Source organism: Nycticebus coucang, chromosome 15, assembly GCF_027406575.1.
Source record: "Nycticebus coucang isolate mNycCou1 chromosome 15, mNycCou1.pri, whole genome shotgun sequence".
Classification (NCBI taxonomy): domain Eukaryota; kingdom Metazoa; phylum Chordata; class Mammalia; order Primates; family Lorisidae; genus Nycticebus; species Nycticebus coucang.
Window position 1 is genome coordinate 60,207,921 of NC_069794.1, and position 19,291 is coordinate 60,227,211.

Sequence of the window (19,291 nt, forward strand, 5' to 3'; positions counted from 1 at the left end):
AATCTGACACTCTCTGAACATCAACTAAGAAGTCAGAAAGTATTGCCAGAACTTCATGGCTTCATGTTTGTTGTTTAATACCCACTTTTTTTTTTTTTTAAGAGACAGAGCCTGACTTTGTCGCCCTCGGTAGAGTGCTGTGGTGTCACAGCTCACAGCAACCTCCAGCTCTTGGGCTCAGGTGATTCTCTTGTCTCAGCCTCCTGAGTAGCTGGGACTATAGGCGCCCACCACAACGCGGGGCTATTTTTTTGTTGTTGTTGTTGCAGTTTGGCCAGGGCCAGATTCGAACCTACCATCCTCGGTATATGGGGCTAGCACCCTACTCACTGAGCCACAGGTGCCGCCCAATACCCACATTTTTTATCTGAATTTTACTACTGAAGAAACTAAGGCAAACTTTCTACAGATAGTAAATAGCAGAGGCAGGCTTTAAATTGAGAGGATCTGATTTGAAAAAAAATTATAAGAAATTATCAGTGTTAGCAAATTCATACCCTGATACTTTCAGTGAAAGATTTTATTAGGATTCTACTTTATACTGAATATTTTTTCGGAAGCCTATTACTTATGATATAGTAAAAGAGAGTAAAAATGGCTGGGTATAGTGGCTCACGCCTTTAATCCTAGCACTCTGGGAGGCCAAGGTAGGTGGATTGCTTAAGCTCAGGAGTTTGGGACCAGCCTGAGCAAAGCAAGATCCTGTCTCTACTATAAATAGAAAAACTAGCTCGGCATTGTGGTAGGCGCCTGTAGTTCCAGTTACTCGGAAGGCTGAGGCAAGAGGATCACTTGACCCCAAGAGACTGAGGTTGCTGTGAGCTATGATGCTACAGCCCTCTACCAAGGGTGACAGAGTCAGACTCTGTCTCTAAAAAATAACACAAAATAAAAATAAAAGAGAGAGTAAAAAGAAGTAATACAACCTAAAGTTAAAATATTAGAGTTTGGACCCAGCCCCGGCCAAACTGCAACAGAAAAATAGCCGGGCGTTGTGGCAGGCGCCTGTAGTCCCAGCTGCTCGGGAGGCTGAGGCAAGAGAATCGTGTAAGCCCAAGAGTTAGAGGTTGCTGTGAGCCGTGTGATGCCACAGCACTCTACCCGAGGGCGGTACAGTGAGACTCTGTCTCTACAAAAAAAAAAAAAAAATTAGAGTAAATTGACATTGTGAAAATGCATCAAATATAAAGACAAAGTAAGCCTACATGATTTTTATCCTCTGAGGCTTCTGTTTCTATATTCTCAAGTACCTTAAGATGTTGCTTTAAAATCTAAAGTTCATGTACGTATTGTGTGTACCACCTTGGAGGATTTCTCTTAGAACATACCAAGTGAACTGGATCACAACTGGCATGTTCGTTAATTTGAAACTTACAAAACTATATCAGGTTTTTGAGATTTCCCAAAATTACATGCATCATCTTCTCAAGACATTTGAATTATATATGAACAGATATTTAACACCTTTTATACCAAGATGAATAATTAATATTTAGAAATACATTAGTTCAGGATTCCGGAGAAAGATGGCAGCCGAGTAACAGCTTCCTTACATCTGGGCACTGTGACTCTGGGGAGACAGGACTCCAGGCATCTCTGGCTGGTGGAATCTGCCTATCATCACCCATGAGAGGATACAGGGAGTCAGCGAGAGACTTCTGGACCCCAAGAGGAGGACTAAAACAGTGGAAAACCGGCAAGTGGTCGCGTGTGTTCAATCCATCTAAACCCGCCCGCAACTTCCACAGTCACGTGAACTTAAAGGGCAAGAAGAAGTGAAAGGAAAATTAGGGCAAGGAAACAGATAAAAGAAATCACTCATGAGGAAGAATCAGCAGAAAACTCCAGGCAACATGAAGAACCAGTCCAGAACAACGCCACCAAGGGACCATGAGGTAGCTACTGCAGAGGATTCCACCTATAAAGAAATGTTAGGAATGACAGAAAGGGAATGTAGAATACATATGTTGAAAACAATGAAAGAAATGATGGAAACAATGAAGGAAACCGCTAATAAAGTGGAAAATAACCAAAAGGAAATTCAAAAACAGAATCAAATAAGAGATGAACGATATGAAGAATATAAAAAGGATATAGCAGAGCTGAAGGAAATGAAACGGTCAATCAGGGAACTTAAAGATGCAATGGAAAGTATCAGCAACAGGTTAGACCATGCAGAAGAAAGAATTTCAGAGGTAGAAGACAAAGTTCTTGAGATAACTCAGATAGTAAAAGAGGCAGAAAAGAAGAGAGAGAAAGCAGAACGTTCACTGTCAGAATTATGGGACTTTATGAAGCGTTCCAACATACGAGTTATAGGAATTCCAGAAGGGGAAGAAGAATGCCCCAGAGGAATGGAAGCCATACTAGAGAATATTATAAAAGAAAATTTCCCAAATATCACGAAAGATTCTGACACACTGCTTTCAGAGGGATATCGGACCCCAGGTCGCCTCAACTCTAACCGAGCTTCTCCAAGACACATTGTGATGAACCTGTCCAAAGTCAAGACAAAAGAAAAGATTCTGCAAGCTGCCAGGAGTAAGCGCCAGTTGACCTACAGGGGCAAATCCATCAGAGTGACCGTAGACTTCTCTAATGAAACTTTCCAAGCAAGAAGACAATGGTCATCTACCTTTAATCTACTTAAACAGAAGAATTTCCAGCCCAGAATTCTGTACCCTGCTAAGCTAAGCTTCAAAATTGACGGAGAAATCAAATCATTTACGGATATACAAACATTGAGGAAATTCGCCACAACAAGACCAGCTCTACAGGAAATACTTCAACCTGTTCTGCACACTGACCACCACAATGGATCAGCAGCAAAGTAAGAACTCAGAAATTAAAGGACAGAACCTAACCTCCACACTGATGCAAAAGATAAAACTAAGCAATGGACTCTCACAAAATAAGATGAATAGAATACTACCACACTTATCAATTATCTCAATAAATGTTAATGGCTTGAATTCCCCACTGAAGAGACATAGATTGGTTGACTGGAATAAAAAACACAAGCCATCCATTTGCTGTCTGCAAGAAACACACCTGGCTTCAAAAGACAAATTAAAGCTCCGAGTCAAGGGTTGGAAGACAATTTTTCAGGCAAATGGCATTCAGAAGAAAAGAGGAGTTGCAATCTTATTTTCAGATACATGTGGATGTAAAGCAACTAAAGTCAAAAAAGACAAAGATGGTCACTTTATATTGGTCAAGGGAAAAATACAAGAAGAAGACATTTCAATTCTAAATATTTATGCACTCAATTTAAATGCTCCCAGATTCTTGAAACAGACCTTACTCAGTCTGAGCAATATGATATCTGATAATACCATAATAACAGGGGACCTTAACACTCCTTTGACAGAGCTGGACAGATCCTCTAAACAGAAATTAAACAAGGATATAAGAGATTTAAATGAGACCCTGGAACAACTGTGCTTGATAGACGCATATAGAACACTCCATCCCAAAGATAAAGAATATACATTCTTCTCATCACCCCATGGAACATTCTCCAAAATTGATCATATCCTGGGACACAAAACAAATATCAACAGAATCAAAAGAATTGAAATTTTACCTTGTATCTTCTCAGACCATAAGGCACTAAAGGTGGGACTCAACTGTAACAAAAACGCTCGACCCCACCCAAAGGCATGGAAATTAAACAATCTTCTGTTGAATAACAGATGGGTGCAGGAAGAAATAAAACAGGAAATCATTAACTTCCTTGAGCATAACAACAATGAAGACACAAGCTACCCAAACCTCTGGGATACTGCAAAAGCAGTTTTGAGAGGAAAATTCATCGCTTTAGATGCCTACATTCGAAAAACGGAAAGAGAGCATATCAATAATCTCACAAGAGATCTTATGGAATTGGAAAAAGAAGAACAATCGAAGCCTAAACTCAGTAGAAGAAAAGAAATATCCAAAATCAAATCAGAAATCAATGAAATTGAAAACAAAAGAATTATTCAGAAAATTAATGAAACAAGGAGTTGGTTTTTTGAAAAAAATAAATAAAATAGATAAACCATTGGCCAGACTAACGAGGAATAGAAAAGTAAAATCTCTAGTAACCTCAATCAGAAATGATAAAGGGGAAATAACAACTGATCCCACAGAGATACAAGAGATCATCTCTGAATACTACCAGAAACTCTATGCCCATAAATTTGACAATGTGAAAGAAATGGATCAATATTTGGAATCACACCCTCTCCCTAGACTCAGCCAGGAAGAAATAGAGCTCCTGAACAGACCAATTTCAAGCACTGAGATCAAAGAAACAATAAAAAATCTTCCAACCAAAAAATTCCCTGGTCCAGATGGCTTCACTCCAGAATTCTGTGAAACCTTCAAGGAAGAGCTTATTCCTGTACTGCAGAAATTATTCCAAAAAGCTGAGGAAGAAGGAATCTTCCCCAACACATTCTATGAAGCAAACATCACCCTGATACCAAAACCAGGAAAAGACCCAAACAAAAAGGAGAATTTCAGACCAATCTCACTCATGAATATAGATGGAAAAATTCTCAACAAAATCCTAGCCAATAGATTACAGTTTATCATCAAAAAAGTCATTCATCATGATCAAGTAGGCTTCATCCCAGGGATGCAAGGCTGGTTTAACATACGCAAGTCCATAAACGTTATCCACCATATTAACAGAGGCAAAAATAAAGATCACATGGTCCTCTCAATAGACGCAGAAAAAGCATTTGATAAAATCCAGCATCCTTTTCTAATTAGAACACTGAAGAGTATAGGCATAGGTGGCACATTTCTAAAACTGATTGAAGCTATCTATGACAAACCCACAGCCAATATTTTACTGAATGGAGTAAAACTGAAAGCTTTTCCTCTTAGAACTGGAACCAGACAAGGTTGTCCTCTGTCACCTTTACTATTCAACGTAGTGCTGGAAGTTGTAGCCAATACAATTAGGCAAGACAAGGAAATAAAGGGAATCCAAATGGGAGCAGAGGAGGTCAAACTCTCCCTCTTTGCTGACGACATGATCTTATACTTAGAGAACCCCAAAGACTCAACCACAAGACTCCTAGAAGTCATCAAAAAATACAGTAATATTTCAGGATATAAAATCAATGTCCACAAGTCAGTAGCCTTTGTGTACACCAATAACAGTCAAGATGAGAAGCTAATTAAGGACACAACTCCCTTCACCATAGTTTCAAAGAAAATGAAATACCTAGGAATATACCTAACGAAGGAGGTGAAGGACCTCTATAAAGAAAACTATGAACTCCTCAGAAAGGAAATAGCAGAGGATATTAACAAATGGAAGAATGTACCATGCTCATGGATGGGAAGAATCAACATTGTTAAAATGTCTATACTTCCCAAAGCAATCTACCTATTCAATGCCGTTCCTATCAAAATACCAACATCGTACTTTCAAGATTTGGAAAAAATGATTCTGCGTTTTGTATGGAACTGGAAAAAACCCCGTATAGCTAAGGCAGTTCTCTGTAACAAAAATAAAGCTGGGGGCATCAGCATACCAGATTTTAGTCTGTACTACAAAGCCATAGTGCTCAAGACAGCATGGTACTGGCAGAAAAACAGAGACATAGACACTTGGAATCGAATTGAAAACCAAGAAATGAAACTAACATCTTACAACCACCTAATCTTCGATAAACCAAACAAGAACTTACCTTGGGGGAAAGACTCCCTATTCAATAAATGGTGTTGGGAGAACTGGATGTCTACATGTAAAAGACTGAAGCTGGACCCACACCTTTCCCCACTCACAAAAATTGATTCAAGATGGATAAAGGACTTAAATTTAAGGCATGAAACAATAAAAATCCTCCAAGAAAGCATAGGAAAAACACTGCAAGATATTGACCTGGGGAAAGACTTCATGAAGAAGACTGCCATGGCAATTGCAACAACAACAAAAATAAACAAATGGGACTTCATTAAACTGAAAAGCTTCTGTACAGCTAAGGAGACAATAACCAAAGCAAAGAGACAACCTACACAATGGGAAAGGATATTTGCATCTTTTCAATGAGACAAAAGCTTGATAACTAGGATCTATAGAGAACTCAAATTAATCCACATGATAAAAGCCAACAATCCCATATATCAATGGGCAAGAGACATGAATAGAACTTTCTCTAAAGACAATAGACGAATGGCTAACAAACACATGAAAAAATGTTCATCATCTCTATATATTAGAGAAATGCAAATCAAAACAACCCTGAGATATCATCTAACCCCAGTGAGAATGGCCCACATCACAAAATCTCAAAACTGCAAATGCTGGCGTGGATGTGGAGAGAAGGGAACACTTTTACACTGCTGGTGGGACTGCAAACTAGTACAACCTTTCTGGAAGGAAGTATGGAGAAACCTCAAAGCACTCAAGCTAGACCTCCCATTTGATCCTGCAATCCCATTACTGGGCATCTACCCAGAAGGAAAAAAATCCTTTTATCATAAGGACACTTGTACTAAACTGTTTATTGCAGCTCAATTTACAATCACCAAAATGTGGAAACAGCCTAAATGCCCACCAACCCAGGAATGGATTAACAAGCTGTGGTATATATATACCATGGAATACTATTCAGCCATTAAAAAAAATGGAGACTTTACATCCTTCGTATTAACGTGGATGGACGTGGAAGACATTATTCTTAGTAAAGCATCACAAGAATGGAGAAGCATGAATCCTATGTACTCAATTTTGATATGAGGACAATTAATGACAATTATGGTTATGGGGGGGAAGCAGAAAGAGGGACGGAGGGAGGTGGGTGGGGCCTTGGTGTGTGTCACACTTTATGGGGGCAAGACATGATTGCAAGAGGGACTTTACCTAACAATTGCAATCAGTGTAACCTGGCTTGTTGTACCCTCAATGAATCCCCAACAATAAAAAAAAAAAAAAAAAGGAAATACATTAGTTCAAGCAGTGCCTGTGGCTCAATGAGTAGGGTGCTGGCCCCTCATACCAAGGGTAGCAGGTTCTAACCCAGCCCCAGCCAAACTGCAACAAAAAAAAATAGCTGGGCATTGTGGCGGGTGCCTGTAGTCCCATCTACTAGAAAAAGGAATATAAAAAAAAGAATGAAAGAAAGAAATACATTAGTTCACTGGTCCAATGCGTGCTTTATGAATGGTATGGGTATCACATTCATGTATATTTGAAAACCCGCTTCAAATAATAATTGTTTATTTTAAGCCATTCTTACCGATTTCCTTTCTTGGATTTTCATTTCCTAATAATATACTTTTAAAAATAAATTTTAAATATACATATGCTTAAATTGTAATACTCAATAGACACTGATAACAAAAGCTGAATACTAGTCACATTGAGCACCTTGTAATTGCAGGAGTGAAACGAGACTTGAGTATTACAAATTTAATACAGTTTTTTTATTAAAGTGTGTATTCATTGTTTTTGGCTCCCTCCGTCTATGTATATAGTAGGGTTTATATTGTTTGATGCACCATTTCACCTGAACCTTCAGTAGAAAAGTAATGTCGTTTTTCCTTGCAGATATTTGCTGCACCATCATTTGATGACAAGATCCTGGAAGTCGTTGCAATATTTGATAGCGTGCAAATGGCAGTGTCGAGGGTCATTAAACTACAGCATCATCGAATTGCCCAGGTTGGTTTCTCTAATCAAACCTGACTGAACTTTCTTGGGTCACAGAGTGCTGGGACGAAGCTACTCCGAATGACTCCTACACTGGATATTAATTTATAAAATAGGGAGTCTCCTGTCATATCACTTACCATGTCATTATAAGTAGTGGAGCACAGCATTCTATCCTGCAGAATCTACTAATATTCAAGCCTGAATGCAGATGATTTGTGCTCTAAACTTGTTTGTTTTATTTCAGTGCCGTACAGTAAAAATCACTATATTTGGTGATGAGGGAGTCCCGGTGCAGGTAGACGGTGAAGCATGGGTCCAGCCTCCAGGGATTATCAAAATTGTGCACAAAAACAGAGCTCAGATGCTAACAAGGGACAGAGTAAGTAGCAAAGGATGTGCTCCCAGAATGTTATCAGGTTGTTTTTTAAAAGTCTGCAATGGTTCTGAAAAATAGAAAACAAGGAAAAAGATTTAAATTGTCTTTTAAACCTGATATTTAGGTCATTGTGATTTTAAATACAAACAAATTCTTATTTAGGTTTTCTTTTTTTTTTTTTGGAGACAAAGTCTCACTCTGGTGCCTTGACTAGTGTCATGGGATTATAGCTCACAGCAAACTCAAGTTTTTGGGTTCATGCCATCCTCTTGCCTCAGTTTTTCTGTTTTTAGTAGAGATGGGATCTCGCTATTGCTCAGGCTGGTCTTGAACTCCTGAGCTCAAGGGATCCACCTGCCGTGGCCTCCCAGAGTGCAAGGATTACAGGCATGAGGCACCATGCCTGGCTTATTTATTCAGTTTTTTAAAAATTAAGACTTAGGGCCAGGTGCTGTGGCTCACACCTATAATCCTAGCACTCAGGGAGACTGAGGCTGGTAGATTGCTTGAGCTCATGAGTTCGAGACCAGCCTGAGCAAAAAGCAAGATCCCCGTCTCTACTAAAAATAGAAAAACTGAGTCAAAAGGATTGCTTGAGCCCAAGAGTTGGAGTTTGCTGTGAGCTATGACGCCATGGCACTCTACCCAGGGAAACAGCTTGAGACTCTGTCTCAAAAGATAAAAAAAAATTAAGACTTTGTTTTTTAGAGCAGTTTAGATTTACAGGAAAATTGAGCAGAAAGTAAAGAGAATTCTAATGTATATTTCCACAAACTTCCTCCTCCCTCTTTCCTACATACATAATTTCACCTGTTACTAACACTTTGTATTAATGTGACACGTTTGCTACAATTGATGAGCCAATATTGACACATTTTTAGTAACCAGAGCCCATAATTTACATTACTCTTTGAGTTTTAATCTGGATTTGGACAAAGGTATAATCACTTGTATTCCCCATTATAGTGCCATACAGAATAGTTTCACTGCCCTAGAAATTCCCTGTGTTCTACGGATTCATCCCTATCCACCTTTCCCCACCCCTGTCAATTACTGATCTTTTTTACTATCTCCATACTTCTGTCTTTTCCAGAATATGCATTTTTAATTAAGGTCAACCTATAACATATAAGACTGACAACATCCTTCCCATTGAAGAATATTTATACTTCCAAAAAAGTATAAAATCTTTTTTTAACTTTCCGATGATATAGAGGCAGTCCCCAAGTTACAAACATCCCACTTACATGCAACTTGCACTTATGAACAAAGCCTATTACAGTAAGTCCCAAGTTACAAACATCTGACTGACACGCGACTCCCACTTACAACTGGAGCCAGTTACAGGTAATAGGTATATGTACCTGTTCCAGCTTACATAGAGGTTCAACTTAAGAACAAATCTATAGAACCTGTATCGTTCATAACCCGGGGACTGCCTGTATCCATCATGTGGTGGTACATTGGAAAACTTTAAAATGTCTTTTTTTTAACGCTTGCAATTTATTTAATGAGATGTTAGATTAGAGAAAAAGCAATTGTAGTTTTACCTAAGTACATGTTTACCGGGGCCTCAATGTTCTACACTAACAATTCATTGCAATATTGATTTTAAATAGGCCTTTGAAAGCACTCTAAAGTCTTGGGAAGATAAACAGAAGTGTGATTCGGGTAAACCAGTTCTTCGAACCCACTTGTACATCCAGCATGCTGTGGACTTGGCCACTGAAGAGGTGTCACAGATGCAGCTGTGCTCCCGAGCGGCAGAGGAGCTCATTACTAGGTAAGGAGACTGCTGGCTCTTAGACGAGGAGCACTCTGGTCTCAGCCCATTGTAGTTTTGTTTTTTGTCTCACTATGTTGCCCTCGATAGAGTGCTGTGATGTCGCAGCTCACAGCAACCTCAAACTCTTGGGCTGAAGTGATTCTCTTGCCTCAGCCTCCCAAGTAGCTGGGACTACAGGCACCCGCCACAATGCCAGGCTACTTTTTTGTTGTAGTTGTCATTGTTTTTTGGCAGGGCAGGGCTGGGTTTGAACCTGCCCCAGCCCCAGTGTATGTGGCCGGTGTCCTAGCTGCTGAGCTATAGGCACTGAGCCCCATTTTAGTTTTTTAATGGTAACACATTGTTTCCACAGTTTGTGGTATCAAGAGATACAATTCTCTTCTTTGGGGGCTGCCTCATTTGTGCCTCAGAATTGCTGCCTCTTTCATCCGTCCCCTCCAACACACATGTGCACACACACAGCACACACACACGTGTGTATTCTCTGCAGTCCAAACCTTACCTGTCCCACAACACAATGCCTAACTTACCCTGCCTCATAATACTCTTTCTGTTTTTATTTCCCCATTTTATATACGATCTTTACACTATACTGTCCACTTTAATTATTAATCAGATGTCCATGGAATGGAGAAGGAGGTCTAAACATTAACCTTGTTCCGCAAGGAGAGTTTGGGACAAAAAAAGAAAAGGAGTGTGAGAACCAGTTTCCAGCAGATCTATAAAGATTTTTTTCTTTTATTGTTAAATCATAGCTGTGTACATTAGTGCAATCGCCTGTACCCATTCTAAGATGCACCATAGATGTGGCCCCACCCATTACCCTCCCTCCACCAAAACCTCCCCCTTCCCTTCCCCTTCCTTGGCCCTTTCCCCATAGTCTTGTGCTATAGTTGGGTTATAGTCTTCATGTGAAAGCTATAAATCAGCTTCATAATAGGGCTGAGTACATTGGATACTTTTTCTTCCATTCCTGAGATACTTTGCTAAGAAGAATATGTTCCAGCTCCATCCATGTAAACATGAAAGAGGTAGAGTCTCCATCTTTCTTTAAGGCTGCATAGTATTCCATGGTATACATGTACCACAATTTGCTAGTCCATTGGTGGGTCGATGGGCACTTGGGCTTCTTCCATGACTTAGCGATTATGAATTGGGCTGCAATAAACATTCTGGTACAGATGTCTTTGTTATATTGTGACTTTGGTCTTCTGGGTATAAACCTAGTAAAGGAATTATAGGATTGAATGGCAGGTCTATTTTTAGGTCTCTATGTATTCTCCAAACATCCTTCCAGAAGGAACGTATTAGTGGGCATTCCCACCAGCAATGTAGAAGTGTGCCCTTTCCTCCACATCCATGCCAACATTTCTGGTTTTGGGATTTTGTTATGTGGGCTACTCTTACTGGGGTTAGGTGATATCTCAGAGTAGTTTTGATTTGCATTTCTCTGATGATTAAGGATGATGAGCTTTTTTTCATGTGTTTGTAGATCTTGCGTGGGTCTTCTTTAGAGAAGTTTCTCTTCAAGTCCCTGCTATAAAGATTTTGAAACCCACATAAATTCGTTTCGGAAGACAGAAAGAGAAAAGGTTAAAACGCAAAACAAGTCCTATGAGCATTAACAAAAATCACTATGCCCAGGAACAAATTTCAAAGGGCAGGAGGCACTGGGCACTGATAAAGATGTTGAAGAAGAAAAGAAGGAAAATGAAGCTCATTGGTCCTGGGACTAATTTGCCTCCTTGCCCTCTCTCCTATTTGTCCTTTGTTCTCCCTCTCTCATTCCTTAATTTACTCTTTAAATATTTTTTTTGCTACCACGCAGCAAAACCTTTATTAACACTTTGAACAGGTTCAGCTATTACTGAAACTGGTAATTTCTAAACTTAAATTGGGGCGAATGGCTATAGTGCAGAGTAATGCCATCCTTGGGCACTGTGAATGTAAGACTGAAGAATTAACAGCAACCCCTCAGACGGAGCACGAGGTGCAGGGTTGACTCTTTGGGTATTATAGTCAGAAAGAGCATGACCATCTTCAAGCTGCTTGCCTGCAAAGATGAGCTTCTGCTGGTCGGAGGGCTCCCTTCACATTCTCGATGGTGTCAATGGGCTCCACCTCCAGGGTGATGGTCTTGCCGGTCAGGGTCTTCACAAAGATCTGCATACCACCCCTCAGGTGCAGGACCAGGGGGAGGGTTGACTCTTTCTGGATGTTGTAATCAGAAAGGGTGCGACTATCCTCCAGCTGCTTGCCTGCAAAGATGAACTTCTGCTGGTTGGGAGGGCTTCCTTCTTTATCCTGAGTCTTGGCCTTCACATTCTCAATCGTGTCACTGGGCTTCACCTCCAGGGTGATGGTCTTGCCATTGAGGGTCTTCATGAAGATTTGCAGTTTGACCTGTTCGCAAACACGAAGATGCTACAAAGCTTCGATCACGTCCAGCCGAGTCATGTTGACTAACAGTCACTCAACAAATCTAGTCGCTACACTCCTCTTTAAATATTTAATAGATACCTAGAATATATGAGATGTTAGAAATATAAGAGAAAAGATATATACTCCCAACTGTTGGGCCAGTATTCAAAAGTAGAATAAAATATTATAACTCTAAGATACTAGATAGCTCAGAAGAAAGGGAAGACAAACTGAATATTCACTCAGCTAAATCCATATCATGTACATCTCAGCTTCTTATCCACAGGGATATTAGTTTTAGAGTAATAAATATATCTTTGGAATACCACGAACAACTTCTTTGGCCTCCAGTACACAGTATTTTCTTAAAACCAGAAAGTATTTCCTTGAAGCCAAAATATATTTCCCATTTTATCATTCTATGAAACAACTAAATGACCTTACCACAAAAAGGAAGTGGAAGTTTGGTTTTTCCCTGTTTTTCAATTTTATAAAAGATGAAAATCAAATTCCCTGGTCTAGTTTTATAATTTATTCATTCAATTTTCAACATATGTTTCTGAGACTCTTCTATGGGCCGAGCCCATATTAGGCAGAGGGGACACCAAGATTCCTGCGCTGTGGCCCTCCCTGCTTAATTTCTTCACAGATGAATGGGGCAGGGAAGTGTGGCCAAAGGGCTGTCACGGGGCACACAGTGAGCCCTGTGTGCGGCAGACACAGGGACGCCCAGAGGCAGTGAAGGAGGACAGCCTGGAAAAAGTCACCTCTTAGCCATCTGAAGGGAAGAGTAAGAGAAAGAGCGATCTATACGCAGGGAACAGCCGGCCAGCGCCTCAGATGGGTGTGAGTTCTTGCTTCCTGCAGGAAATCTCAGAGAGCCTGAGATGACTCAGAGGTTGGCATAATATATTCAAGAATGTGGGGAATGCAGATGGAGAGGTGAGGAGTGACCCCATCTTTATGGGATGGCTCTGGAAGTAGTACGGAGGATTGATTTTTTTTTTTTTTTTTTGGCAAGAAAGCAAAGCGGAGGCAGGTAAACAGGGCACTGAGAAATAGTCATGGGAAGGAACGATAGATTAAAGCAGTAGAAATGGAAATGGAAAAGAGATTTAAGACAGTTGAGGATCTAAAATTGGTATATAGGTGTGAATTAGGAGACAGGACAACCTTACGGTTTCCAATGCATGGCTTGATGGATGGTGGTACCATTGAAGTAGTAATAATAGAAGCCCAGAAGTTGGAGGTTGCTGTGAGTTGTGAAAGGAAAGAGGAGCAGGTTTGAGAGGGAAAACGATGGGGTCTATGTAGAATTTAAATTATATTAGAAATATCTAGGAGGATACACAATAGAAGTTGATTTACCTGTTTCCCTTTCGTAGGGTGCCAGCCCCATATGCCAAGGGTGGCGGGTTCAAACCCAGCCCCGGCCAAACTGCAACCAAAAAATAGCCGGGCGTTGTGGCGGGCGCCTGTAGTCCCAGCTGCTCGGGACGCTGAGGCAAGAGAATCGCGTAAGCCCAAGAGTTAGAGGTTGCTGTGAGCCGTGTGACGCCACAGCACTCTACCAGAGGGCGGTACAGTGAGACTCTGTCTCTACAAAATAAAAAAAAAAAAGAAAATTAGAACATTTACCTCTCTCTGCTCTTCTGATAAATAGCCCATCCTTCATGATTCCTCCGGGTTATTGACAGTAATGCTGACTGAGGTGACATTTGCAAATTCCTTTCTGCCTTTGATATCAGTTGTGTGTGAATTAAACTCTTTTCCTTTTATTTTTGAGAGAGAGTCTCACTAGGTCACCCTGAGTAAAGAGCTGTGGCATCACAGCTCACAGCAGCCTCTAACTCTTGGGCCTAAGCAATTCTTTTGCCTCAGCCTCCCAACTAGCTGGGACCACAGGCACCCACCACAATGCCCAGCTATTTTTGTTGTTGTTATAATTGTCATTATTGTTTGGCAGGCCCGGGCTGGGTTTGAACCTGCCAGCTCTGGTGTATGTGGCTGGGGCCCTAGCTGCTGAGCTATAGGCGCCGAGCCTCTTTTCCTTTACTCTTTTTTTTTTTTGAGACACAGCCTCAAGCTCTTGCCCTGGGTAGAGTGCTGTGGCATCACAACTCACAGCAACCTCCAACTTCTGGGCTCAAACGATTCTCCGGCCTCTGCCTCCCAAGTAGCTGGGATTACAGGTGCCTGCCACAAGGCCCGACTATTTTTTGGTTGCAGCTGTCATTGTTTGGCGGGCCCAGGCTGGATTCCACCCCACCAGCTCAGGTGTATGTGGCTGGCACCTTAGCTGCTTGAGCCATGGCCGCTGAGCCCCTTTACTCTTTTTTTTGAGACAGAGTCTGACTTTGTTGCCTTTGGTAGAGTGCTGTGGCATCACAACTCACAGCAACCTCCAGCTCTCTTGCCTTAGCCTCCCCAGTAGCTGGGGCCACAGGCTTTTCCTTTACTCTTGATTTAACTATGCAGAGTTTCTGTCACTTTTGCTGCTCTGTCCTTCCCAGATTGAAGGTTGTCATCCATGAAGATACCAGAAGCAGAAATGGTTTTGAATAGCTTTGTCTTCTTGCTCATCTTCAAGTCTTACATCATTTTCTAACTGTCAGGGAAACATTTTCTCCTTTCCTTCCTTTGCCCTACATGCTTTCTAGGATTTTGTCTTTCCAGGACTTTTCTGAGATATTTAGATACCAGAGGAGCATGGCATAACAGGGTTTGGAGTTGGATAGACATAGATTCAAATCTTGGCTCTACCACTTATTAGCTCTGTGTACATACTAAATCTCTCTGGGCCTCAGTGGAGAGAATGAATTACAGCTACCCGTGAAGGTTGTAATGTTATATTGGATGATACTTATAAATCTCCTAGCATGGAACTGGTATTGCTTACCCTCTAATCTGTTGTATTTGAAGTTTCATCAAATGAAAGACAGTGTCTACTCTTTGTATTTGTGATCCTTCTCACTTTACATACGTCCTGAAAAATGAACTATTACTTCAAGTAGCACTTTGGTATGTTTCTCTCTGAATCTGAGCCTAATTTTTTTTTTTTTTTTTGTAGAGACCAAGTCTCACTGTACCGCCCTCGGGTAGAGTGCCGTGGCGTCACACGGCTCACAGCAACCTCTAACTCTTGGGCTTACGCAATTCTCTTGCCTCAGCCTCCCAAGCAGCTGGGACTACAGGCGCCCGCCACAACGCCCGGCTATTTTTTGGTTGCAGTTTGGCCGGGGCTGGGTTTGAACCCGCCACCCTTGGCATATGGGGCCGGCGCCCTACTCACTGAGCCACAGGCGGCGCCCCCTAATTTTTAATATAAAGATTTTTAATCCAATATTCTTTGTTGCAATGGGATTTAAACTTGTAAATCTACTCTTTAACATTCATTATTGAGCATCCATTGAAATTTTTTATCTTATTTATTTATTTTGCTTGTTTTATCCTATCACTTCTGAGCTTCAAAAAAATCAGCAACACCCAAAAAGCTTTTTGTTCATTTGTTCCATTTTTGCTTTTAGGATTTGTGATGCAGCCACAATTCACTGTCTTTTGGAGCAAGAGCTGGCCCATGCTGTGAACGCCTGCTCCCATGCACTGAGTAAAGCCAACCCAAGGTGCGCGGAGGTGAGGATCTAATGGTAAATTCTCATTCCACAGATTCTTTTGGTGTTACCCTTATATTTTAATACTATAAAATATACCACACCCTGTGAATGAAATTTATGTAGTCTGTAGGAGTCTCTACCAGAAGCTTTTGGTAGATTTGTTATCAGATTTTTGTTTTCCTTTTCCTGGCATTTTTCCTTTCCTGATCTTAAATTCTCTTCTTTTTTTTTCTCTCTCTTTTAATTACTTGTCACCTTGCCATATTCCTTCAAATCTTTCTGTTGCCTTCCTTTCTTCTTTTTCTTTTTTCTTTACCTTCTTCCCTTCACTTTGACAAAGGGCAAATATAGGTGTCATTGGTGTGCATTTTCTTAAAGATGTTCATTTTCATTCATTTTTCAAGTTGTGCTCAGAAATTATTCTTACCTCATTCTGTTTTTCTAAACTGGAAATTGATGCTTTTGTAAAAATTTTAATGAAAATGTTAATAATAGAATGGATAGAATTGGTACACGGGCTTGGCACCTATAGCTTCAGCCACCCACATACACCAGAGCTGGCAGGTTTGAAGCCAACCTGGGCCTGCCAAAACAACAATGACAACTACAACCAAAAAATAGCCAGGCATTGTGGCAGGCACCTGTAGTCCCAGCTACTTGAGAGGCTGAGGCAAGAGAATTGCTTAAGCCCAAGAGCTGGAGGTTGCCGTGAACTGTGATGCCATGGCACTCTACTGAGGGTGACAGAGGACTCTGTCTTAAAAAAAAAAGAATTGGTACATGGTAGACTGCTATGATATGGAAAAAACTAAGAGCATTGTTTTATTCTTTTAGCTATTCAATTGAAGTTACCTGAATTAATATATGTATATAGCTAAGTGCTTATTCTCAAGATTAGGGAATAAAAAGCAATCTGATGGCCAGGCATGGTGGCTCACTCCTGTAATCCTAGTACTCTGGGAGGCCGGGGTAGAAGGATCACTTGAAGCCAGGAGTTCAAAAACCAGCCTGAGCAATATAGAGAGACCTCAGCTCTACAAAATATAGAACAAATCAGTCAGGCATGGTAGCATGCACTTGTCGTCCCATTGAGGGGGAAGCTGAGGTAGGAGGATTTCTTAAGTTTGAGAGTGTCATGAGCCTATGATGATATTACATTCTAGCCCAGGCAACAGAGCAAGACCCTGTATCAAAAAAAGTAAAAATAGAAAGCAATCTGGTTAAAGCTACTGAGAGTAAAAATCAGTAAATAGAACTATAATCAGATAATGCTCCTTTTAAGATATATCTTTGACTTAATTTTTATATGGAAATATATATAAGTTGGTATTAGCATAAAGATACTTGTAATTAGGAGATGTGATCCCAAGTGTATTCACTGTAGTCAGAGCATTGACTGGTTCTATGATATAATTGGTTCTATGATATAATTAGAAGAGGTAAGCATACAAACAAGTGTGAGTAAGAAATTTTTTCTTTTCTTTTCTTTTTTTTTTGAGACAGAATCTCACTATGTCACCCTCAGTGGAGTGCTGTTGAGTCACAGCTCACAGCAACCTAAAACTTTTGGGCTCAAGCGATTCTCTTGAGTCAGTCTTCCAAGTAGCTGGGACTATAACTCCCGGCTATTTTTTTGTTGTAGTTGTCATTGTTGTTTAGTTGGCCTGGCTGGTTCAAACCCTCCCAGCCTCAGAGTATGTGGCTGGTGCCCTACCCATTGAGCTACGGGCACCGCCATGAAATTTTTTCAAATATAGAATTTTGGCAGATTTAGAAAGTATTTGTGCTGTGAATTTAATTTGTGAGGATAAAACTGAAAGCATTTGCTAATGGTGAGATACAAGTTTAACATAGAATCACATGTCCTTGATATTCTTCTTTTCTAGAATCTTACGAGAGATACTGCCACGGAAATAGCCATCAATGTGAAGGCTCTGTATAATGAAACGGAATCTTTACTAGTTGGAAGGGTCCCTTTGGTAAGGAAAGAAAATTACTTCTAGCATAAGAATGATGAAACGCGTGTCTGGCCCTTACCTTCATTAGAGAACATGCATTCAGCAGGCTGTAAGGCAGAAACAGCCTTTGGGCTTCCATACTTAGAGCTCCCTTTTTAACTACTTTTTATCTCCCACAAAATATCTGGCTGAGATTAGAAGTTATGATTCAGGCAAACTGGAATAAAGATTTCCTTTCACATATGCCATCATGTTTTTATCTAATCCTGCTCTCACCAGTCAGCTTTGAGAGACTTGAGCTTTATAAAGCATAATAGATGTTCCTTGGGTACACATTATTATATGAGTGCAGGAAGTCATGAGTTTTATTAAACGTTGAATTAACATTTGAAATAGGAGTGTTGGCAGTGAACAACACTAGGATGGTTCTGTGGATTTACTTAAAAGATGATACTTTCTAGATAACAGTGTTTCAAAGAACTAAATTTCAGGAATTATCCTTAGGTTAATTCAGATTGATCCTGGCAATCAAGTATAAGCCAAGTCTGAATCTGACTGCAGATCTTAGACCACAAGAAGAAATGCTGGATGCTCCTGGATGTCCTATTTGGTTAGCCCCCCACCCCCATCCCTAGTCAACCTTTCTTGTATTATAAATACCTCACTCATTTCTTGTGTTCAAAAAGTTAGATCTTGTCGCCATCTAGAGTTCCACTGTGGCTAATTCATACAAGCTATTGGCATTGTGTAGAAAGACTAATGAAGTAGCTATTTTTCAATTCCTTGTAACAATTCTGCCTAATTGATAGGTGGTGATCTTAAAATACTTCCTTTGACAATAATTGGCTCTCATGTTTGGGCAAATACATGCCTAAATAAAAGTGGTATTAAAGCCTTCATACCTGGCACAGTGGGTGAGTAAAGGGCAGGTGCATCCCACAGTCTGGCTATTTAAGTGCCTTAGTTTGGGGTTTCTGTTGCCTGTGGTCTGGGAGAGTGTCTCCTTTGAGTATCTTTTGCTCTGAAAAGAGCCTCAAGGCTTCATGAAGGCCACTGTTCTAACCCAATTCTAAAGGAAAGTCAGACAGCCTCTGTGGGACGAGAGATGGCTGCCTCTGCTGTGGCCATGCAGAAAAACTTATAGGAGGAAACATTGCTTGTCTCTTTTGATAAAACCAATGGAACCCTCTTCGTGTCTATTTTTGGCCCTGTGCCTTGAGTCTCAATTTTTTTTATTAAGTACATGTATTTTTTTGTGTTACTTGAAATAACATTTAAGATAATTTCTGACAGGAACAAGACACATAAATTAGTCTGTACTTTTGTTTTCTATACAGCAGAAGTGCCTGCTCAGGACTGCTTTGCTAATACTTACGAGTTGTGTTAATTTGGGAGGTCACGCCACAAAAACACATTTTCAATTCTCTATCACTCTCAAATGTAGATGTCTGGCTTAATATGTGTACCAAAACCTTTCAC

The 19,291-nt window shown here is 40.4% G+C and overlaps 1 protein-coding gene across 2 annotated transcripts in view; it reads left to right on the top strand.

Annotated features, from left to right (window-relative positions):
- The window catches only part of DGKH (diacylglycerol kinase eta), a 256,137-nt gene that overhangs the window by 226,424 nt on the left and 10,422 nt on the right, over positions 1-19,291 (top strand). For both annotated transcript variants that reach the window (XM_053563299.1, XM_053563300.1), the window contains 5 exons: positions 7,553-7,666; positions 7,902-8,036; positions 9,653-9,816; positions 15,768-15,873; positions 17,741-17,833. In XM_053563299.1, coding sequence (XP_053419274.1) covers positions 7,553-7,666; positions 7,902-8,036; positions 9,653-9,816; positions 15,768-15,873; positions 17,741-17,833 — 612 coding nt within the window. The remainder of the gene's footprint in view (positions 1-7,552; positions 7,667-7,901; positions 8,037-9,652; positions 9,817-15,767; positions 15,874-17,740; positions 17,834-19,291) is intronic.